Raw genomic sequence first — 24,880 nt, forward strand, 5'->3', positions numbered from 1 at the left:
AATTACTGAAAATCCCTGTCAGCCTTGGTTTTCTCTTTCCATGTACTGATCACACCTGCACACAAGGTGGATAATAGGTTACATCTGGGACGTAAACCATACGGACTGTCTCACTAATTCAGATGAATTTAATTAATGCGCTGACAACTGCCCTTCAGGACATGCAGCCACTGCAACCTGAAGTCTGCTCCCACTTACTGACAAGGTGGCTTGACTTGAGGTGGGGGCTTGTGATTGGGATATTACTAGATTAAGTCACAGCTTTATTTTGTCCCTCAGACAACATGTACCTCAATTATAACATACAAAATGTCCCAACAGTCACCACACTGACCAGTTTTGAGGTGGTCTTGGCGGCTGTTGAGCCAAGGTGTACTAACATTTTATTATGGCAACTGGGCTAAAGCAGTAAAGTATGTTCTTCTAAGGTTGAGAAAAACTGACTACATATTACTACTACAAATAGGAAATTTAAGCAGTTTATTGTGCATTCGTCTGTGTGCTCTTAAATCAAGAATTTAAACCCTAAATGGCCTCTCAGAGACCACCAGGGGAAAGCAGCAGCCCTGCCTGCACAGCCTCTGAGGATGCTAGAGGAGAGAGAGAGAGAGAGAGAGAGAGAGAGAGAGAGAGAGAGAGAGTGACAGAGAAAGAGAGAGAGAGAGAGAGAGAGGCCTTTCATAATGTATAACCGAATCTCAGACTGCTAGAATGCGTTGGAATCCGTTTTTGGACCTCAAATACTATGTTCATCCACTGTTGTGTGAAATATTTCAGCATGGGAAGCCTCTGAGGTATTGGACAGGATCAGTTTCTCTCTCTCTCCCTCCCTCTCTCTCCCTCTCTCTCCCTCTCTCTCTCCACAGCAGGAGCGCACACTGTCCACAGCCGAGCAGTGAGAGTGCAGCGCGTCCAGTGTGTCACACCGGTCAGTGACACACGCACAGAGTGCACACCTCTGCGTCCTTCCACAGAGGCACAACCTCGCGGCGCACAATGTCTCCAAACACCCGCGCGGTGTTTTGTTCCTTTTACGCTCCGTCTTAGCGCGTCTTCCGGTGGGAACGTGATGTCCTCGACGCATTTTCTCCGGAGACTGTGAAGTGGAAAGGGAAGCGCAGCTCACTGAAACCATGTGGAGAGCGGCCACGTCCCTTAGTGGGAGCACCCGAGGCAGAGAGCGACACTAGCATCATTTGCGCTTTTTTTTTTTTTTGGAGACAAAAAGAAAAAAAAAGATCAGTCGATGAGGAAACAAAGAGAGACGAGATGGTAGAGAAGTAAGTGCGTTAAAAACTAGTTGGCACTTCAGTGTTGAGAGGACAGTTATTCTGCACGACTTGAATTAATTGTGCGCCTTCAGCGAGCTGATGGACAGGAGGTTATGGATAAATTGCCATGTTGATGCTGAGCTTTCAGTGCTCAGTAGTGAGTTTCTAATGAACTGTGGCATCTTAACCTGCATGTTTATTTCACAATATTGTTATTATTTGAACTTCACTATTGCTTTTATCATGAATGTACGACATTTTTTTATATGTGAGGCTTGATTTCCCTGAGAAAATTTTACCAGGTGAAAATTAGGAAAATGCTAATGGAGTGAAAAACTCTTAAAAAAAAAAAACTCGTTGCAATTTCTAAGGGGTTATTTCACATGGCTTCAGCTCCCTGTTGAGTGAGTGATGTTCTCCATACGTTGTTTACTGTAAAATACTCGCCAGAAGGACCTTATGGGGTGCTTATGTAATTGCATCTACTGTAACAAACTGTGCGGGGAAACCGGATTGTGACAAAGTGTGTTTCATTTTTAATGAGCTTCCAGTCAGTCGTTTTATTTGCATCTTGTATTGTGGGACCCAAACCACAGAACATCAGATTATTTTAGTTCTAGCTTCCGTAGAGAGACACAAGTGTGAGTCTGCTCCTCTGTCCGCCATATTATACTGTACAGTGTGTATATATTAGAATTCATTTTAAGTGTTATGTGTTAGGTTGTCATTATACATATATGTAAGCAGACACTCCTCATTTGGACAAGGAATGTAGATACATGTGTTCAAGTCTGGATACAAGTGTATCTCAAATCATTCTTGCTGGAGAGTGATGTTTGGGATACGAATCATGTCACAGACAGTACACTGAATGAAAAGTGCTCTGCCTGCTGCATATAATTACAGGTTGTTATACTGGTTTCCTGTTGGGAGAAATAAAAGCATTGGAGGGGCCATGAGAGAAAGTGGCCTCGCAGTTAAAACAGAGGCAGGTACATTAAGTTCACCCGCGTCAAATATCACTGAAGTACTAAAAGACTGCAATTCACCTGCATTTTAAAAGGGTGGAAATAATAAAGGTCAAAAAAAGGAATATGTTGCAGTAGTGTTCAGGTTTAGATTTGTCCTGAAACACTTTTAATATCCACGACTCACTGACAGCAGTGAAGATGACATAACAGCCATTAATAATAAAGGCTGAAGTGAAGTTCAGTGCTTACTCAAGTATCTTCAGATGGTTATTACCTCAGAGTTTATTATTTTTTAATTATTTAATTAATTATTCTCTGAAACAATTAGTGGGTTCATCAGTTAGTTGTCTTACAGAACAAATTGTGAGGATTTGCTTTTTCTTTGTATTCTGCAATTGCAAACTGAATATTTTTAGGTTTTGGACTGTTGGTTGGACAAATTAGACATTTGAAACCTTCACCTTCAAGATGGTTTATTATTTTTCACTGTTTTCTGACATTTAATAGGCCAAATGATGAACCCTGGTACATTTTGTAGCATTTATGTGTACTTTTGTGTACTCTTATAGATAGATAGATAGAATTGCACTGACTTTGTGCTGACAAGACAAATACCGATTTGGGGATAGCAGAGTGATATGGCAGCTAAGTAAAACTAACATGAATATGCCCAGGGGAAGTCTCTTGTAATGAAAAAAATTGATCCACATCAATCTCTTCCATCCTCGCAGTGGCCGCACCTGACCTTCTTGACCCAAAGTCTGCAACCCACAACTCCAAACCTCGCCTGTCCTTCTCGACCAAACCGGTCGTTCTGAACACCCCAGATGACGATGATGAGTGTGACACCCGGACCACTGTGATGAGGTGGAAAACAGTGTCAGCCATCTTCTTCTTGGTGGTGCTTTACCTCATTATTGGGGCAACGGTATTTAGTGCGCTGGAGCAGCCGCACGAGAGCTCCCAAAAGCTGGCCATTCTTGCAGAAAAACTGGAGTTCTTGGCGATGCACGCCTGCGTAAACTCCTCTGAGCTGGAGGATTTGGTCAAGGTAGGTGGAAGCATCAACATCATATTAATAATTTAAATTGTTTCTCCTCTGCAGAACCTGGTGATGACTGACAAAATGCATTAAGATATTTCATACTGCGTATAGATTTATATGAATATTGAATTCTACACAGAGAGAAGAGAGAACAATACATACCGAGATAATAAACACTGGCAGCTCTATCTTGTTTAACACTGGGTCTTGACAACTGCTGGGGTTGTGGATACAGCGAGTACTGCCAGAGCTTTCACCTGAGGATATTTTTTCCGCTTATTGGGCTGCTGAAAAACCAGCGTGTTTGTACACATTTATTCTGTGGCCCTCAGAGGCTGTGTCATATCCAGGCTACATATTTCAATACCAGAGTAACCTGTCTGCCTTTCTATTTTTAAAAGACAGTCAGTGTTGGATTTTTAAACATCACCTCTATCATTCCCTAACCTTGACCACCTGTTCAGTATTGTCGCCATGACAACGAAAGTCTCTTAACCAGAATGAAGTAGTCATTTCAACCCAAATCACAGTAGTATTTCAAGTAGTCAATCATTTTACTAAAACCTTTTCCCCCCGTAAACTTAACCAAGTTGTTTTAGTTTCACAACTGAGTTAAATCTTAACTATAGTGTTGAAACATCATTCATCAAAGACAAAAGACCATCCTCCTGATGGGGGGAATCAGATCAGAAAATGCTTCATTCTATGTTTGTTTTGAAGGGCAGATACAAACAACACATTCTGACATTTTGGAACGTTTTTCACTCCGTGCAAAGACTCTGCTTTAGGGCAGAAATAAATTCATACCTCAAACTCAATCACCATAAAAATGTTCTATAAATATCAGTAGAGTGAGTGAGCAGTCTTATAATAAAGGGCCAGTCTTCTAATAAAGAACATTCACTAACTTCATGACTCTTCCTGTATGGATTACTGGATCTCACTGTCAGTGAGGACTGATGAAAAGCGTTTCCTCTTGGGGAATCTAGCCGACATTAGTCTTGTGGATGATCATCATTTCTCTAAGTTAGGACTAAAAGGTCTTTAAATCCTGAGGGGCACTGCACTGATTTGTGTACTTCTACTAATTTTGGCCCCTTGCTGAACCATTTCCCTGATTCTGTGACGGCACCAAAAGTGTCGCTTAATGCCATAACGTCCTCCAAGCTCTTTTTTTGAAAAAAGGCATTAAGTACGTAAGTCAAACAATGTTATGATATTCAGTATATGGATATGACTGTAGGCTCCAGCTCCCCCGCAACCCTGACGGATAAGCGGTATAGAAAATGAATGGATGGATATGACTGTGATTCATATCATTAAAATACCAGGAAGTATTTTCATTTGCAGTTTTGCATCACATTTTTTGTTTTTCTTTGACCACATTAATTTACCGGTACATAGGTGAGAAACATCTTGTTTTAACAAAGACCCTTTTTACATAATAACAAGAAAACTTCAAGTTTAAGACTGCATTTAGTGTTTTCAGTGTATGAAAACACTTACAGTAGAGCTAAAACAATGTTTATGTTGTTCTTGAACAACAAAGCATGGTATGGGATTTTCATTCATTCTAAGAGGGACTTTGTTCTCTCCAGTAAAGTCACTGTAATCACACTGATGTTCACGATATTCCTTAAGGTAGAGCATTACTGTAGTCACTGTAGTCTCATGATGGAAAAAAAGTCTCACTATAAGAAGTGTTCTTGTTCAATGACATGTAGCTCCTGGTAATTACGAGAAAACTTTTTGGGTAAAACAAAATACTGTCAGTGACATTTTCTCTCTCTTTATCCCTGAAGTATTGGGATGGGGCTGTATTTCAGGGGTTGGGCATCCAGTGAAGGGAAATCTTGTTGCTTCAGCATACCAAGACATTTTGGACAATGCTATGCTTCCAACTTTGTGGCAACTGGGGAACATAGTGGAGCATGTTCTCACAAAGCAAAGTCCATACAGACATGGCTGGATGAGTTTGGTGTGGAAGACCTTGACTGGCCCACACAGAGCCCTGACCTCAACCCCCTTCCAACATGTTTGGGATGAACTGGAATGGAGACTGTGAGCCAGGCCTTTTGGTCCAACATCAGTGCCTGACCTCACAAATGCTCTACTGCATGGGTGGGCAAATATTCCCACAGAAACCCTCCAACATCTTGTGGAAAGCCTTCACAGAAGAGTGGAAGCTGTTATAGCTGCAAAGCTGTCTGTGTATTTGGAATGTGATTAAAGTCATTAAAGCCCCTGTTGGTGTAATGGTATAGTGACCCAATACTTTTGTCCGTGCAGTGTATATTTCAGTCAAGCTAATGTGTAACCGAAAACTCTTGTGTTGTTATTTGAGAAGTTATTGCTCTCTGTGTTGGCATTCGGTGAAATCTACAGTGTACGCTCTGACTGCAGCAGACAAGGATTTGTTATTGAATAATGTTCAGTGCCCATCTGCTGTATGTAAATGAGGCTGAGGCAGTTATTTGGCTTTGAGATGCTGAGTTCGTGCTCAGAGATGGTGATGATGCTTTCTGTCATGAGATCATTATCTGTCAGATTGACTGATCTGTTGTTGGGAGTCGGGAAAACAGCAGCTTTCTGAATCCCGACACGCATACACAGTGATAACAACAAAGCTGCCTTCTTGTAAAGAAAGACTGATACTTAAAAGCAAATGATACTTTAAATATGTGGTGTTCTTCAAAATGTCTTATTTTTATTATTATGAATCCTACTCATTCTTCTTTACTCTTGGCAGCCCATTAGTTGGCATAACGCAGCCACTACAGTTAGTACTGTTGCTTTTGCCAGCAGTGAAAATACTCGACCTGATAGATCATTCAGGTTGGAAGCAGTAGAAATAATGAAAGTGGAAAACAGTAGCAGCTGCTGATTCTCCAATTAATAAAGTGTGGTGCTCTTTGGTTGCAGCACCACTTTTTAGTCACGTTAGCAGCATATCAGCTGGATTGCCATGAAATTTTAGGAATTTGTACATTTTTTTGGTCTTTAACAGGTGAAGCCTTTTGACTGTGGTGGTCCACTGAGGTCAAATTTTCAATTTCTCCACTTAACATATAATACCGTAGGTTTTACTGTGCTAACACAACACTTTAGTGTTGTGAGCATATTAGCATGTTGACATCAGCACTCAGCTCAAAGCACTGAGAGAGCTGATAGCATGGCTAGCGAGAGGAAAAAAAATCTATGAACAATATGGTCTAACTATGATTTCAGAGAAATTTGTGACATACCAAGGGGTGTTTCTGAAACGTCTTCTTCATGCCTAATAAATAATAAGTGTGACAAGGCCTTTTAATATCAGCTGAAGGATGTTACCAGTCCAGGCCACCATATCTCCTGTACTGCATGACCCCTAATATTCTAATTGACTCAAATGACTCAAAAGCTTAATGTTAGAAGAAACTGTCCTCTGTCCTCTAAAACGTCCTCATAGCCAGTTGAACGTTTGTTTTCAGGCAAGTATGACTCCATCTGTCAGTGACCTTTCTATTGAATCAGTTTGTCCTTAGTCTTAGCAAAATTAACTGAATTAATTTTTGGCTCAAGAATTTAAGATTGTTAAAACTGGGCAGTTTGCCTGTAGGAGGCATTTAGGATCAGTGTAATATTTTCCCAATAAAATCAAATTTTTAATTCTGAGTAAGGTTCTAGCATATATATATATATATATATATATATATATATATATATATGTCACAGAATCCTTCAAACATCTGTGCTTTGACCAAACAGCTCTGCTCATCATACATTAGACAGCAGCTCTATGAGCTCCGCTGCCTTTCAAGCAACTGTTTCTCTTCTGATCATTTATTGATAAACAGCTTCAATACAGGTGTCCTCCACTCACTTTTACTTAATTATGTGCATGCACACACAAACATCCACCTCTGTGGACTCCCACTGATCAAAAGCCAGTCAGGAGAGGATTGAAGAGGTGCGATGCGCTTTCAAAGGGACTAATTAAAAAAGTGAGCGATGTCAAAAAGCTCAGACGATTCAATCTCTCGTGGCTGTTTGGCTCAGCTTGGAGAAAGCCAGCATGGTCTTCACATTATCCTGTCTTATCATTTCCCATGGCCATAGTTAGTATGCATACAACCGAGTGCCAAAGCAGCGAATTAATATGGCCACTTTGGCTTGGAAACAAAGAGGCTGACTGAGCCATTTCTGATTGTGTGATTTGCTAAATGATGTTTTTAGAGGCACAGTGAATGTAGGGCTTCAGAACTGTATCTTTGAACCTTCTCCTTTGTTGTGTATGGACATGATTACCAGTAGAATAGACAAAAACACAGGGCTATATTAATGTGTTCACCTTTGTACATCATGTTTATTGTGTCAGTGAATACACTTGTATCCTCTGCATGTGTGTGCAACTAAACCAGCTTTTGTTTTCTTTGTCACGTCCCGGCTATTCAGAAGCTATGCATTTCTATTCTTGCTTTCTCACACATTAGTTTTGCTCACCACCCATCGCCATGTAAAGCTGTTATGGTGAACTTGTTAGCAAACAGATCCACATCCACTAGACACAGAGCAACATTAACATTCATTCGGAGTCATGTCTGTGTCCACCTGATGAATGTAAAACTCTTCCTCTTTTTGGTTTCCCCGAACTCCTCAGTGAAATCATCTAAATGCTCACTATGTTCACCAGCTAAGTTTGTCTGTTTGCTGCTTGGTAGGTTATATGCAATGAGATCATCAAAAAAAATCTTTTACTCTGGTTGAAAGAGAAATGTTGCCGCAGGACATTAAGCTGAAATGTTATCGAGAGCTGGAGGGAATTGCAGGAAAGGATATGTTTGTGTTTGTTTCATACTTGTATAAACTAGAGGTATAGCGTACATGTTGACAAGAAGGCAGCATCACGTTTAGCATCACAATGCAAGGAAATCAGAAAATGGAAATGAATTTCACTCAGGTGACAGTTTAAGCCGCTTCATCTGTGAAATAATTTAGATTTGTCAAACCTAGTCCCTAGAAGTTTATTTTTGTGCTAGACTGGTGGTATTATGATGCTGCAATGAAGACCCAAACTTTTCTGGAAGAAAAAAAGAGATCCTTCCTGACAGGATGATGTTGGATCAGTCAGTCAGCTTGCTTGACATGCAGGCCTGCACTGCACATTGTTGAGATTTAGGAGCTGTGAAAGTTGGCTCCTCTCTGAGCCTACAGTTCTGCAGCTTTAGGCAACACATAGTGCTTTGATCTGTATAAAAATGTTTTCTCACCTCCCTCATTTGGTATTCCTATCTTTGGTTTTCTTTGTCCAGTTTTCAGCAAAAATCATTTATACTAAATTAACTGTCCTTACAACAACTGCTTTTGATTCTTTAAGCAGCGGGAACAAAATAGTTTTCTTTACATTCTGTTATTTTGGAAAAGGGCATTTCAAAACCTGGGCAGTTACAACACTGATCCCACAAGAACCCTGACAGTGGAACACTGACAGTGGATCTGCAAAACCCTGGATCGTGTTCAATACTGACTTTTTTCATCATTCTCATATTCTTGTCAAGGACCTGGCTAGGTGAAAGGAGGACTTTATTCCGGGCAGAGGTCGGTACACAAAAAGGCAGTCAAATCGGGCAAAGGTATCCAAGACGAGAGGCAAAAAGACGAGGTCAGAAAACGAGCAGGGATCAAACACTAAGAGGCAATGACTATGGCTGTGAACATCGATGAATTGGCAACGAGACAAGACAGAAGAGGGTATATATACAAGGCTAATGGGGAGTGATAAGAGGCAGGTGCGGGAGAAACAATCAGGGATCAGGTGCACACAGACGGGGAGGGGGCAGGGCAGACAGGAACCTGGAACAGAGACAGAGGTGAGTGATCGCAAAATAAAACAGGACGACAAGACATGAAACATGAGGAAAAAATAAAACACTTAACAGACAAGGATCATGACAATTCTACAACTTCTGTGCATGTCAGTGGTGGCATGGTTATGGTTAGGAAAAGATCATTGTTAATTTAAAAAAAAGATCAAAAGAGGTTAGTTTCAGGTCTGCAACTAGATACAAACTGTGCTACATACAGGATACATCTATAACATTTTGCTATCACACACTGCATAGGGGGGTACATATAGGGTACATTATTTCCCACATTAGTAGTTGAGGTTCAGGATCATACAATATGGACTTAATTCCCAGGACACTGGGTTGAGGAGAGAAGAAAATGTGTTTTTGTGGCCCCTTTAAGCTGTTGTTTTAGTCGCTGTGTGTGTCAGCCTGTATGGAAAAGCAACACATGGTTCCTCGTAAGCTGCATCACAACAGCATTCACTGCCATCAGCCCATATATCTCTCCACCTTCTGCCCCATCATGTCACGTTAACTCATGTAGTGTTACATTAGTGTTCAGTTTTCCAATGCATTATTCATCTATTGCCGCTTTTGCACACTTGATCTTTGCTGCCTTATCACACTCAGCAGTCGTGGGTTAATGAAAACTCTCTCAGTTTCGCTTAGGGTGACGAATCGCAGCAGACAACACCCTGACATCGCACTGACACAAAACTGTGTGTGTATGTGTGCATGTGTAGACTCAGAAAAAGCTGAGAGTGCTTTTTCAGAAGGATGGCATCGTTACATGCTGCACAGCATTAGTGTAGCATTACTGCTCTGCACCTTAAGATTTATTAATATTAAATACAAATAAGAGGTCATCAAAAAGAGCTCTTCTCCGACTAGGACACATCTTACATATATTAGAATGCACTACTGAGGAATTAGATTATTTTTATTTGTCTTTTATTGGAAATCCACATAGGGGGAGTAAAAGCTTTAGTCCAGTAATGTGCTCTTCTGCTTTTTTATTAGCATTGGCTCTGTAGCAGCATCTGCTGGTCCCTGGAGATCTCAAGGCTTTTCTCTTTCATTTGTCTCAGTAATGATTCTTAATAGTCAGAAGCCACTTGAGGAAAGAAACTTTTTGTCCTTGTGTAGCGAACTGACAGAGACAGTTTTTAAAAATCTAGTGAGATCTGATCAGTCCAACATTCAGGGGAATTGACCGTGTGCTAAGCACTTGCACCCTATAGTTGTAATTGGTGTGGAAGTCAAGTTTTTATCACTAGATTTCTGAAACACTTGTTGCGACCTGATTTCTAAAGAAAATGACCAGCGATTTATTCTGAATATCAAGGCACGCTGCTCAGAGTAATAACAGTGTGCAGCTCTTGTGCCAACTGCGCCGTGGTCTCTCCCTCTTGTAGTCCTGTATGGGCGGTGATTCAAAGGCATACTATTTTTACTGCACGACAGACCTTTATGTCTGGCTGAGTCACGTAAAAAAAAAAAAAAAGCATATACCCACCAGCATATTAAGAGGTCCAGGCCTTACAATTCATAAGCAATCATGGACATGGCTATTGCTAAGGACTGCTCAATCCTGCCGGGTGACTGCATTGGTGAGGTGTGCAAAAGTGTCTTTGCAAATTCTGCCTCTGCCCTACATTTCAGAACGCACCACACTAAGTGTATAGAAATGATGATTGGCGTGGTGCTGGGGAGCAGAAATACAGTCTCATCCTTGATGAATCCATGGACATAAGCATGTGACAGTTCTTTGGTGTGTTTGGCTTGGAGGGTGGAATTGTCAGTAGCCTGTAAAACAGCTGTTCTGGTTTTCCTTCAGAAAGGTAGCAGGAGCCTTTGCAGATCACAAAGGGCTTTGCAACATGTTGGCTGTTTGTTGAGCCTGCTGGGTTTTGAAACCTGGACCAGTGGGAGGAGCTGAGACTAATTTGTCCTCACTAAGGCAAATGAGCAGTGCTACTTAGCAGATGTTTTGTACTCCGTGCACACTGAGCCACAAAACATCCTGTACCTTATTTTTAAAATTCTGTTCTCGCTGAGGTACAGTCTGCTGTCAAGGATTTTGAGGGAGTAGACTGACCCTCTGAATATGCTTGCGTGTCTAATTTTTCTAATTCTTCATCTTCAGACTGACTCATTGCTCATTTCATCACCTGTCAGCTAAAACTGATGTGCTTATCTAATAAAGCTAATATTAGCTCCATAAGACGGTCGAAAACACTCATATTGCCTAATTAGAGGCAATGTGTATGAGGCCGTGGTATGATTGGAAGTTTGCTTAGATACTTAATGGAAACAAACTATTATCTTTTTATTTCTCTTCAGCCGATGGTACAAATTCACCATTTACTGCAGTGTGGATGCACATTTTTCAGTGTCTGAGCTTCACTGCTCCTCTCCTCCATGTTTAGGTGATTGTGGGTGTGAGAAGTCATGCAGTGGAATTTTTTCGCTCCAGCTGGTGTGTTCATTCTTGTCTCCTGTCATGAGAGTGCAGCCCTGGAATACATGCTGTAGCTCTTCTGTTTCCTGTACAGCCAGCTGGTGTCAAAAGGCCTTCTGACATTCATCTGAGGCTCATGTCACACTCAGAGTCACCTGTGAAAGAGTAATTAGCACAATACTGATCCAGCTGTGATCACAACACTGCCATAATTCTCCCTTTTGGTACCCAACAAAATGAAATTTATGAAATGTATTATAGCCCATGTACCTTTAACAACAGGAAAAATGTGATATGGTTTCCAAGGTTTTTCATAGGCTTTTCAAAACAGAACCTCAAAGATCAGTGCTGTGCCTGTTGACAGGTTGCCACAGTGCGCAAACACCTGTGTAGACATTACCATCAAAATCAAACTTAAATAAATGTCTCCTGACAAATGTCTCCTCCTGCATCTGAAATTGATACATGTTTTGCTGGGGATGTAAACTCAATGAAAAAATGAGAAGTTGCATTTAAGCAGGTATACAAAAAGGCAATACTACCACACCTGTGCAGTAGTGTCCATTCCACTCCGGTCTTGGCCTGCAAGCAACGGCAGCGGCTGCCTTCATACATTTTAAAATGTGTTAAAATGTTGAGTCCAGGCTGAAGGCTGGGTACAGTATGCTGTTTTGGAACAGACTTTAATGCACACATGCTGGGTTATAACATGTTGGGAAGCACAGTGTAGCTTCATGTATATTATATTACATACTGTAAGGTAGTGTCTAATATGCTTAATTAATAATAACATGTAGATACAAATTTGAATAAAATGTACTGATAAATTATTTTTTAGAAACCTTAAAACCTTAAAGATTGTCATTTTAGTTGATTGGGAAGTCATCTTGACTGCCTTTGTTTTTTCGTACAGGTAAACTTAAATTTTCCCATACACAGATGCCCCTCATTGTTTCTCACAACTTTTAATCGGTTTCCATTGGATGTTTATCTTTGCTGTCATCTATTCCCTGCAGAAAACTGATAACTGTATTGAAAACCGAAGTGCATTATGTGCTGATTTTGTTCATTCGTTTGTTTTTCTCTTTCTGCTCCAGCAAGTGGTTTCAGCAGTCCGAGCAGGTGTGAACCCTTCTGGAAATTCATCCGATCAGACGAGCCTCTGGGACATCAGTTCCTCCTTTTTCTTTGCTGGGACTGTTATCACCACAATTGGTAATCTCTATTTTCTGTTTTTGTCCTTGTAGAGGCTTCTGGTAATGTGGCTGCATGTGATGCTTTGAAAATGCATACAAAATGTAGAGACATATTTCAGTACCTTTTAAGATGTAGAACCATTTTTGAATGAATGTCAGAAAGGGCTTTATTGGAACAGTCCATTTCAACACTGTCATCCCAGCTCGTCACATGCAGACGCTTTGTCTCTCCCTTGCATGTCTCATCCAAACAGTGGGATTAGAAGCCCTGGAAATGAGACAGGGCTCTTCCATTTATCTTTCTCCGTATTTCTTCACACACTGAGCCAACTGAGGCACAATGCAATTCTGATAACCAATTTGGCATGAAATTGCACTCACATAGAAAAGATGCAATTGCGGCCCAAAAAACTTGCAGCAGCGCCTTTTCTAGATTGCGCTTCATTGCATAAGGATTGTGCTTATTTAGGTGACCACACTCACTTGCACTCCAAGTTTGCACTTGCCTTAATTGGTCCCAGTTTCACAAAGGGAGGGATGAGGGGAAAAAAATCTACCGGACAGCAACAGGAAGTAGGTGTGTGAGCTGCAAAATAACTCAGCCTGCAATCAGGATCCAAGTACCTGAAGCAATTTGAACCTGTCTGGTAAAGTGTCTGGTACTCTCTGGGGTTCAGGACAGAAACTGAATAGTGCTCAATTGGTCTCATGCTTGTTTGTTTGAACATTTAGGCAGGTTCTTGGCCCGTTGGAACACAAAAGGTGTGTAATCAGTGTCTACAATAAAATTATTTTCATTGAATGTGTTGCCAAGGTCGATTACATTAAGCCTGCAGCTTACAAAATAATAACAGTAATGGCAAGTTGCATTATATCAGTAGGTTTATGAGTGTCTTTTGGAGATAAAGGGGAACATCTCAGATGTCTGGTTATGACTCTCACAGCATAGAGAATCAGTGTTACAGTGGCTTGTTTTTGCATTTCAGAAGCATGGCAGCATTTCTCATTTTCTAAAGCTGGTTGAACCAAACTAGAACGGTAGCCTATAGAGCTTGAAGAGATCTGACACTGCATTAAAACATTATGATCTTTAAGGGCATTCGTTCCTTTGCTCTTAGCTACTGCACTGTTTAATCAGGGAGCTGTCATCATGAAACACATTCATCCGGCCTAAGACTCTAACACATTTCCCTTTTCCATCATGTTTTTTACATGATGCTCGATAGCTCTCTCTGTCACCTCCAGCTGTAAAAGCTTACTAATCAGGAAAATGGAACAGCTCACACACACACACACACGCTCACACAGCTAGTCTGACAGCTCATCTTGCTCTTCCAAGAGGACCATGACAGTTCTTCTCTTCACTGGGCTGAATTTCACATCTCTAGCTGATCTGTTAGGGCTCATTCTCCAGTCAGAAAATGTAATACCTTCAGATGACACAAACTGATTTTGCTCACTGATTGGAAAATTAGTGAGTTTATGAGATTAATGGCCAACATGCACAGGCAGAATGCAATCTTGATGAATATTTCAGCACTGAAGAGTAGATTTTGCTGACCCAAACCTGCTCCAGCCTCTGTTACAGATTTTGCTGCTCTGGCACAAGCTTGTACCTCTGCTCACAAAACTGCAAAAAATTCACTGCAGCAGCACATGTAAGCAGCTAGTTTTAACTGGCTCGTCCAAACAGACCTTAACACATCAGGTTGTCTGTTGTCCTGGGCTACTGGGCTCCACTTCACCTCTCCAGGATCCTATGAAAGCTCATTCCCCAGACAAAATATACAGCCATCAGCAACAACATTAAAACCACTGAATTTTATTTATTTAGCAAAGACCAAGGTTTTTGTATCACATTAAACATAGCATTTAGCATTTAGGCAGAGAGTAAAAGCTGCACTCTTGGTTTTCCCTTTGATCAGCTTAGATTGAGTCTGTTCTGTTTTCAAGTGCAAGTCATGTTCACTCTTTGCAAAAGGCAGATTTAGTGACATTTGACTTAAGAGGTGTGATCTCATGAAAAAAATGACTTTCATTTTATTTTGCCAAGCACAACACCAACTGGTACATAAAGTTTTCACAGCTTTGACTTTGCTGCATGAACCTAGCTCCCAGGTGGTGTTTTGTGTGTACTACCTGTGATTCTTGTTAGTGTAAACAGCACATAATTACTGTTCTGTCTGTTGGCAAGCATGATAATTTTGCCTGATTGGTACAAAATGTTCAGCAGCCATTGCTGCTGCACAAAGAAACAATATTTCAGAGAAGCTTCTATATTTCTTAAGTCATTGTGTACTCAATAAACCATTCAGCAGACACTGCAGCGTGCTTCCTCTCTCAGCTTTCTTATATTCCTCTAGCTTTATTTGATTTAGCTAGAAGTGATTGAGAAAGAATTCAAATCCACAGATGATTCGTTTATGCAGGGGTCTTTAATTGGATGTGCAGTATTGAGGCAAAGCACACCCACCCACCCACTTTCTTTCATCTACTATATACTTTAACCAGAAAAAGAAGTGAAATAATATCTAGTGCCCCCTTTCTCATCTCTCCTGAGAGTAAAAGAGCTACCGCAATGATTGATCTCAGAGTGCTGTTTCCCTTTGAGATTTCAGTCTCTCCAACTGTTATATTCCTGTTGAAATTCTCATTTCTCAAAACACCTTAAAACAGATTGCATTCTTAAAAGAAAATGAATTCTCCTTTTTCTTTAAGACAAACTTGTTCCCTTTGGACTCTGCTGTCAAGCTGTTTCTAGTCATGTACAGGTGTCCCGATTCTCCCTAATGAAAGAAGTTTTATTTTGTTTTATATGATGCACAGTACATGAAAATGTCCCTTTCTTCACTCTTTACTCTTGAATCTGAATGTGAAATTCAGTTTGTCTTTATAAGAAGTGAAGTTGAGAGTGTGTCCTCAGTCAGCTTACTTTAACGCCACCTAAAACAAACCATGACATGATTTATTGCAGTGTCTCTTTTCGTAATAAATGATCCAATAAACGACAGAACCGACACAGTGTCTCTAACAGAGGCTGATAAAGTCACTCAGTTAAATGTTGTGCTGCCATTTTCTCTCCTACCATCACTTAAGGAGTTTAGAAGGGAGTCATTAAGCTTTTATTGGCCAAGAGAAGATACAGACTGTGAAACTGTACTGCCTGTGATCATTATATAACCTCGCCAGTAGAGTTATGAATGCGGTGATTTGTGGCCCATACTGATAAATGGGCTTGCATTCAGCTCATAATAAAATGAAATTTTAAGGTTATTGCATTGTTCATATTTTCTTTCTGACACTTTTGACAACTTTCAAGTCCTGAAATTGTCTGTTTAGAAACACTGATGCATGTTTTCTGGTCTTATTTTCCTTTTCAGGCTGTTGGAATAAAAGACAGCTAATTATCTCTGAATGCTACCTTTTTATTCCAGTCCATAACACTATGTCATTGAGTTTGCTAAGCAAAACCTTCTCATTATGGGTGTTATCATGATAGCAGTCAACAGCTGAAAATATAAACAAGAATGAATCTGTTTAAGTAAATCTAAAAATAAAAAAAGAAGAAGAAGAAATAAGTAGTGAGTGCAGCCTCAAATTAAAGAGCTGTTCTTTCTCTTTTGCTGTGCAGCAGAGGCACCCAGAGGTGTTAAAAACTCAATGGGAGACAGCATCCTGTCTCCCATTGACCTAATCATGACATTAGTGAGGCTTGATTGACACTATTTCTCACCATTTAGTGTCACTCTACACACAGTGTGAGATTGGAAAGTTATTAGAAGACACCCTGCAGCTCTTATCCTGAGACAGATGACTCCATTAATAGAGAAAAGTGGATGTAGTTTATTATGCAGGCTCCTTATGAAATGTTAAATAATGAAAGTCGCATGTTGTTGGGTGCGTGGAATCAGGTTTATGTAAGACACAGGTCTTGAATGTCTAGGATGCAGACTTCTATCAGCCCCCGTGTTGCAGGAAACTAGTAAAACCTCCCTGAAACAAGGAATTGTCAGGGTCTTTCTTTTCCTTCCACAGGGAGACGTCCAAACAAAGAGAGCAAAAGAGAGCATAATTTGGGAAAAAGATCAATGAAATTCTTGCCATATAATTGAGCAACCAAAGGACTTTACTTCACAAACATAATGCATGTCTGTGCAGCACCATGAGTTACCAAATGGTTTTTAACAGTACACCATATAATATTGCAAGCTGCCACGCACATGCCTCAGCGTATTCGTGCAAAAGAGTAAATAACCCTCTAGCATCAAAATGTAAAAATATTAGTTCATTCACAAAAAGTCAAAGATGAGCTTGCAGAAGTAAAAGAAGTGCTCAACAAACAATCTACATGGTCCCAACACGTTACAACAGAGCAATCTGTACCCTTTAAAGCGAGAGGAATTCACACTGTGAATCCTCACAGGGCATCAGCATACACACTGCTACCTTAGTACTGTAATGCTGCAGCTAATGTATTCTGACATTTTGAATTAATCAATGTGTGCTTCCTTTCTGTCAGGATTTGGGAACATCTCTCCTCACACAGAAGGTGGGCGGATCTTCTGTATCATTTACGCTCTGCTGGGGATTCCCTTATTTGGATTCTTATTGGCTGGTGTCGGGGACCAGTTGGGGACCATTTTTGGGAAGGGCATCGCCAAAGTGGAGAAGATGATCGTGGTGAGCTTCTTTTTCGTCTGTATGAGCTTGCTTGTCTCTGAATCATTTGCACCTCCTCACGTGTTTACCTTTGAGTTTTAGTGCAGTCAGCTCAGGCACATATGACAACTTAATTATCCTAGTAATGTAAAAGCAGCTGTAAAATTATTTAATGAAGATGTTCCTATAAAGAGCAGGTCTCACGTTTAAAGCTGCATTAAAAACGCCTGAGCCAACACAGACCTGAGTGAAAGAACTTCACCAGATCATTGAACACTACAGGTGTGTCAGAGCAGCAGTTAAAAATACAACAAAGAAACAACATGTTTTGTGTTTTTGTTGCCTTTTGTGCTGAACTTGCTGGACTGTTGCCATCTTATTTCTTTTTTTTTTTTATGGCGGTGGAATAAACTAGCAGCGCACACAGAGATCGATAGGCTTATTTACCACATTGCAAGTTACACACTGACTTCTGTCCACACACAAGCACACACAGAATAAACATGCACATAAATACACAGTTCTGCCAGAGCAGTTAGAAGGCAACATTAGTCATGTTGGACATGCGGAATATAAATGGACTCTGCTGGACAGTCTGGTTGATGGTTGATAGTCATTAAGCTTGTCCTGGAAAACCAAAGCAGCTCAGTGCACAAGTCATTAAGGATAATATCTGACAACAGAGATCGTCCACGAATTTCCACACCTGAAATGTGAAACACAGCAAAGTATATTTTATCCACTCAAATAAACTAATATCTGTTGTTTGTTTTTGCTTTTTTAACTTGTCCCTGTACCAGAACTATGTGTGTTTTTTGCAAACTATATCCTTTATCAAGCACTATTTGATGGTGGTTGATGGTTGAGAAAAAATAGAAGCAGATGCAAAAATTGGCTACAAATATAACTGAAAATTAAACTTGAAAACCAATAATAGTTGTCAAATAAATACATTAATAAATATTAGTTTGGTGACTGGTGAGGGCGTATGTCATATCTGCATTATGAGTGAGCATGAAACACTTACAATAATGCAAGAGCCAGCAGAACGCCAAATGAGTGTGCTGTGAGGTGAAGAAACACAGCGCAGATGCTAACACTTACACACCATTTTTCTAAAGAATTAATTAGGTGGTGAGAAACATCTATGTTTCTGGTCTCTCTGGGTGTCGGAGGATGTGATTGAGAGTATGTTGGCTGAGGTGTCATAGATCCAGGTAATATCATGACCCAGTGGGAGGATGGAGCAGGGGGTGAGATCCTAGTGGATCCTGAGAGATTTGAAACACTTCAGACTGCTGGTGGGTGGTGTTGGCGGTACTGCAGTATCACCATCTTGGATTTCTCTACAGTAAAGCAGGATTTCTGTTGATGGTAGCCCATGGGGAAGGCACTGTATTTCAGATGTCTGTACGTCCCTCACGATGGAGTCCTCCAGTGAGGTTATGGCAGGTTCAGTATCAACATTGGCATTTGGTTTCTCTATTTGTTGTATCACTGGCATAAGGAGAGACACTTCACTCTAGATACACTCAGAACCTGAGATATGCTTCCCTTTGGCAGTGGTAGAGAGCCCCACAATCATTTCATTTCTCTACCAGAGCTCATTTTACAGGATGTTCTTTTATATCTGCGTGAAGTCGTTTTTGCAATTTGCACATACAGTCGGAGATGTGAACATAATACAATATAATGCTAATAAAAACACAATAAAGCAGTCTCTAATTTCTGTATGAGAGCTTTGATTTTCATTATAAAAAACACCAACAATAGCATTTTTTTTTTCAAGAAATCAGATACTTGGCAGCAAAAGATTAATTATGATTGTGATTCTCTGTGGCTTTTTTCCCAGGGGAGGAAGAGAGAGGATGTCAGCTGGCTCAAACAATGAAAATACATGAAGTGTAGCAGCTGCTGAAGCGATTTCTGTGCAGTGAAGATGCTGCTTCAGCTTCACCAGTCTGTAGTTTAGCTCGGTGAAGGTCTCAGTAAAGTGTACACTACTGTACTGTACTTTGTTCAGTTCAGCGGCTGTTAGACATCACAGACTCAGTGATCCGATGTCTGCCGGCTCTTTAGGCTTCCCCTGTGGCACTGTGCTTTGGGCTTACATAACTGGAAGGGGAAAAGGGCACGATGCACAGGCAACCAGCTGAAAGCAGTCACGTCAAGTGGAAAAGGCAGCAGAGAAACACCTGCAGAATATACCCTGGTGTAGTGCATGAGATGCAACAGGAGGACTTGCAAGGCTCATGTCAAACTGAAACCCTTGTAGTTACAGCTGATAGCACAGGCTGTAACTGTGATTAGTCCATTATGATAACTGCCACTGTGACTATATGTGAAATATTTGATAAATCATCCATATTACACATGAAGCATGTCAAGTCGTTTGCCACCTCGCCACAGCTCGGGTGGGTGTGCCATCTGACAGCGAAAGCATGAGGTTGGCAGCCTGACGTTTGAGATATTAGGAAACAGCAAATGTATTGTGTACTAGAAGGAGTCGAAGGAAGTGACTCATCACAATGTGAAGTGAGCAAAAGAAAGAGAGAAAAAAGAAAAAAAAACCCTTTGGGAAATCAGGGAATAAGGAAAGAGGCAGAATGTTTTCAATTGTTAATTTCCTTCACAGTCATTTGAGAGCAGGTCTTGTGCTATGAAAATTCACTTAAACATAGAGACTAAACTGAAAAAAATGTTTGTGTTGCTTAAACAAAAATTATATGACACCACTATTTACATTCATAGCGTGTGCACTCCACAGTCCCCTCACTTTCCCCTCTCATTCCAACAGAGACTGGAAACTCATCTATTCTGTGTCTCAACAATTCTTTTATCTCACCTCAGAAGTGGAAAGTAAGCCAGACGAAGATCCGTGTCTTCTCCACGCTGCTCTTCATCCTGTTCGGGTGCCTCATCTTCGTGGCCCTGCCTGCTGTTATCTTCAAGCACATCGAAGGCTGGAGCACACTCGAGTCCATCTACTTCGTCGTCATCACTCTCACCACGATCGGCTTTGGAGACTTTGTCGCTGGCGAAAAAGGTCATTTGATTTCTTTTTTTTGTGTGTGTGATTTATAGGCCGCCTTTCAATTTTACACCCAGTTTGTATTTATAGCTGAGTTATTCCTCAGCCAGTCTGACTCAACAGATGTGCACCCCAGCGGTAAGCTTCCCATTGGCCAGCTATTACATTCTGCACTTCACATTATGACACGTCTTCTAATGCATCTGAGTCCCTGTAATATATTCAGTGCTTTCTTCTTTTAAACTAGAGGTCTGTACTCATTACTGCACAAAACTGCCATGAATGTTTTACTCACTAATCAAAAAAAGCACCTTTAAATTGACATATTATTTGATATCAAGCAATATTATTAATTACAGGCATAAATGCTCCTTTTGTGTCTTATTTCCACATTCATACATTTTATCAGAGTGAAAACTGAAACCCGTCACCCACCCCTCACATTTAAAGGAATATTTGGAGAAAGTTCACTTTTTTTGTTTTCTTACTGAGAGTTAAAAGATATTTTTTTTTTATCTGTGTACAGTAAATATCTTTACACTCAGCTAGGATAACCCACTGCTGTTGGTAAGAGAGATTTTGTAATATCTGAATAAACAATTGCACACATTATACACAGTACAGTACATATGTGTGTGTTTGTGAGAGATAAAAAGCAAGAGGGAGACTCTTGTGTGTGTGTGTGTGTGTGTGTGTGTGTGTGTAAGCAGGTGGCATTTGCTTGATTTAACCTGCTTGACAGGTAAAAAGGGCAAGAGGCAGATGTGGAAAATCACAAACACTTAGCTGCTAGATTAAATTTCCCTGAGCTGGCCTAATGATTGATTCAGTTACACCACCTGTGCCAGTAGTTACAGTAAACTAATCAGCCTGGACTGGTTAGTTAAACTTGCGTCATAATGGGTACAGTGAGCAGTCTGTGCTGCATTATACGATTTCATGTATTGAGGGTTCGTCCAAGGACACAGCTCGTGGTGGGAGCAAAACAAATTTTAAATGTATTTAATATAAGCTAAATAATTCAGATAAATCAAAGTAAGTCTATGCAGCTTTGGTAATGTAACATCTTAGATGAGGATTTTAGAAAGAAAAGCCACACCTGCATTCTTTCTTATGGCCAGCAGCGGGAGACTGCACTGGTTGCAAAAGTGCGTGTCCTATTGCATGTAAAGTTGACCCCACTTCTTACTTGTTGTATTACCTCAGTAAACAACATCTTGGCGAGTTTATGGTCACACCACACGCAAGTTTCGAGTTGTCAAGTTTCGACACAGCACAAAGTTATGGCTCTAATAAGAGTAAAACAGATGATAAAACAGGGTATAGTTTAGGGCGTGTCAGATGGCGATGACCATAATGTCAAACTCTTCACATCTGTTGTTCACAAACCAGTGGGTGATGTCACAGCAGTTCAGTCCAGTATTTATTGTACAGTTTATGTGTATATCCATCCAGTTTGGCCTCAGGTGCTGCATCAGACATGTTAGACATATATTTAAATATACATATTCTAAATATCTGTATGTCTGGATTCGAATCCCGGTCTGGGCCCTTCTATGTGGAGTTTGCATGTTCTCCCTGTGCCTGCGTGGGTTTTCTCCGGGTTCTCCGGCTTCCTCGCACAATACCAAAAACATGCACATTAGGTTAATTGGAAACTCTAAATTGCCCCTAGGTGTGAGTGTGAGAGTGTGTGGTTGTTTGTCTTTGTGTGTTGGCCCTGCGATTGGCTGGCGACCAGTCCAGGGTGTACCCCGCCTCTCGCCCGTAGTCGGCTGGGATAGGCTCCAGCTCCCCCGCGACCCTGACGGATAAGCGGTATAGAGAATGGATGGATGGATGTATGTCTGGATCTCCTTGTATCCTTGTATAGGACTTTTGGCTCATTCCTCTTCTGTATGTCAACACACAGATTAAACCAGAAAACATTAAAAAAAAAAACAAAACTATTAATCAACAACAACATGATAACGGGTAGACTGACTTGTAATGAATGAAAAATAATATAAACTGCCCAAACTAGCAGAAGTTTTTATGTAAACAAACAAAAGTTGTTGTTTACAGAAACAGCAATGATTTTACCATATTATATTATATTATATTATACATATTATTTTTACTTAATTATTCACTATCAGTAAAAAAATCAAATCAGTTTATAGTTTAACTTTATAGTTGATAAAATATAAATTATACAATGATAAATGATAAGTTTAATTATATGGTACATGAAATGAACATTTATGTGACCTAAGTGCCCCCACACAACCCAAACACACACACAAAATAAAACGTTGAATCAGTCTGGTAAATAACATGGAGCCCAGGATAATGTGGAAAACTTGTACAACCCACTTAGTGTGTCTTTGCTTCTGCAGATGGGTCAGAGAGTCCAGAATATCTGGACTACTACAAGCCCGTGGTGTGGTTCTGGATCATGGTGGGCCTGGCGTACTTTGCTGCTGTGCTCAGTATGATTGGAGATTGGTTCCGGGTCATCTCCAAGAAAACTAAAGAGGAGGTACGTGCTGATGTGCTCTGAGTTATGTCACACTAGCGGTGACGCAAGTGAGAGATAAGAAACCTTTCTCTGTTAAAGGCAGGAAAACTCAATTTCACCTCAGAGACTTTTCTCAGAAAGGTGGAAGAGGGAGGGAGAGAGGGAGACAAAGGTTGCCTGCTAGTTCCTGGAGCCCATTTTCACTCCTAAAATGTTATTGATCAAAAAACAGCTGTACAGATAAGCCTCAATTTATCCCCCAAGTGAAATATATTTCAGTCCAAAATCATCCTTTTGACCTCAAACAGCAAAAAACAGACCTTTCATACAGTGATAAAGGTGTTAAAACCAGACAAGATAATGCAGGTAAGGCAGAAAATGCAATAGTCAGTATTTTACAGTGGTAGTAAAACTTCTCCCAAAAATTGACTAATGATCAATTAATCTAAAGCCAAATTAGCTCATTTTTGCTGTGTAATAGAGCCTTGTCTCCAAGATTTCTATCACTTTTGCCTCTTTTTGCAGTGAATCTTACAAACTGGGATAATGGGAACCACTTTCCATGTTGTGTGAAGAATGAAACAAGAGAGCTTGAGAGAGAAGTTCAAATCCTGCCTTACTTTTACAGCTTTGTGTACCCTGCAGATCGCTGGTGGAATATCTGCATCAACAAGGTGGTTTAACAAGCTCTTAGCCTATCAGAAAAGAGCTTTGTTTTAGCATACTGAAGCCTTCTAAGTAACGCTACAGTTTGCCAACCAGTTTGCATTGTGCATGTGTACAGGAAAATGTACAGCTGCAGGGGTAACAAGTTTGTTATATTAAAGAAAACATCCCAAACACTCGTGTGTCAACTCCATGTGCATTAGACCACTTGAAGCAGCTTGAAGCCTACATGCCTCTTCACCAGCCTAACTGCCTACAAATAAAATATTATTGGCAGAGGGACGTTCACAGTAAGTGATCCCATCCATCTCCACTCCTAGTGACAGGGTAACACCTCACAGTGTTTTCCTGTTCACTCGACCAAACGGGAATGTGAACAGATGAATCTCCATCCTGGCTGCACCCTGTGGAGAAAATGCCATCTCGTAAAGAGTTGTCTTCAATAATTGTCGCGCTGCTGCTGCTGAGTAATAAGATACCTCGCTGCTCTGGCAGCTTATTTACATGTAAAAAGGATGGAGAGCCATACATCCACAAACACACACACACTCAGGCAAAAAACATCCGCAAGCACATCTTAATTCTTTATTCCGTAGAAGATAAAAAAAAAAAAGTGTGGGGGGGGGCTGTATGGCAGTCTGTAGTGGGAATCCTTGCACAGGCATAATTAGAAGTGAAGCTGTAGAGGCTGTGAGCTCTTCAGAGAAATACATTACTGAGAGGGAAGGTTGTGGGTCTAGTGAAGGGGTGGGGGTGGGGGGGTGAGGAAGATCAGGCAGCAAAAGTGAGAAAAAGAAGACGAAAGCACGTACTCCAGTGTGTGTCTAATGGACGCACACATACAGACACACCCAATAAATTTTAACGTGAGCACACAGAAGTGCGCTTTGAAACCGGCACACCTCAGAGCCTAATGAATGATTAAGCAGCCTGGAGAACGAGGTCTAATGGATTATGAAGGTGAGATCAATGATGTGCTTGTTGCTCCCCCCTGCTGTTGGCTCTTAAGGGCCATAAGTGTTAAGCATTTTGGAAACCTGTTTTTTGAAAGGTGCTATATAAATAAAGTTACTATTATTATTATTATTAATATAATACTGTGTCGACCAGATACAGTATACAGTATTTAGTCACCAGAAACATGGGCCATTGGGTACGGGGTCCCTGCAGATTCTTAAAGACTTCAAACATCTTAAATTTAGTTTTCGGTATTCATAGATGTTGGACTGGAGGAGGGGAGGCATAAAATATG

General features: G+C 40.6%; 1 protein-coding gene across 2 annotated transcripts in view; it reads left to right on the forward strand.

Moving 5' to 3' along the window:
- Positions 1-862: 862 nt before the first annotated feature.
- LOC124050823 (potassium channel subfamily K member 2-like) overlaps positions 863-24,880 on the forward strand; it is a 29,627-nt gene continuing 5,609 nt past the window's right edge. The window contains exons 1-6 of one of the 2 annotated variants that reach the window (XM_046373700.1): positions 863-1,280; positions 2,974-3,293; positions 12,674-12,791; positions 17,292-17,452; positions 20,282-20,477; positions 22,841-22,983. In XM_046373700.1, the coding sequence (XP_046229656.1) occupies position 1,280; positions 2,974-3,293; positions 12,674-12,791; positions 17,292-17,452; positions 20,282-20,477; positions 22,841-22,983 (939 nt within the window). In that variant the 5' untranslated portion in view covers positions 863-1,279. Of the gene's footprint in view, positions 1,281-2,973; positions 3,294-8,980; positions 9,137-12,673; positions 12,792-17,291; positions 17,453-20,281; positions 20,478-22,840; positions 22,984-24,880 lie in introns of those variants that run through there. The other variant, XM_046373701.1, reaches the window with a different exon arrangement.

The sequence above is a fragment of the Scatophagus argus genome, chromosome 19, assembly GCF_020382885.2.
Source record: "Scatophagus argus isolate fScaArg1 chromosome 19, fScaArg1.pri, whole genome shotgun sequence".
NCBI classification, from domain to species: domain Eukaryota; kingdom Metazoa; phylum Chordata; class Actinopteri; family Scatophagidae; genus Scatophagus; species Scatophagus argus.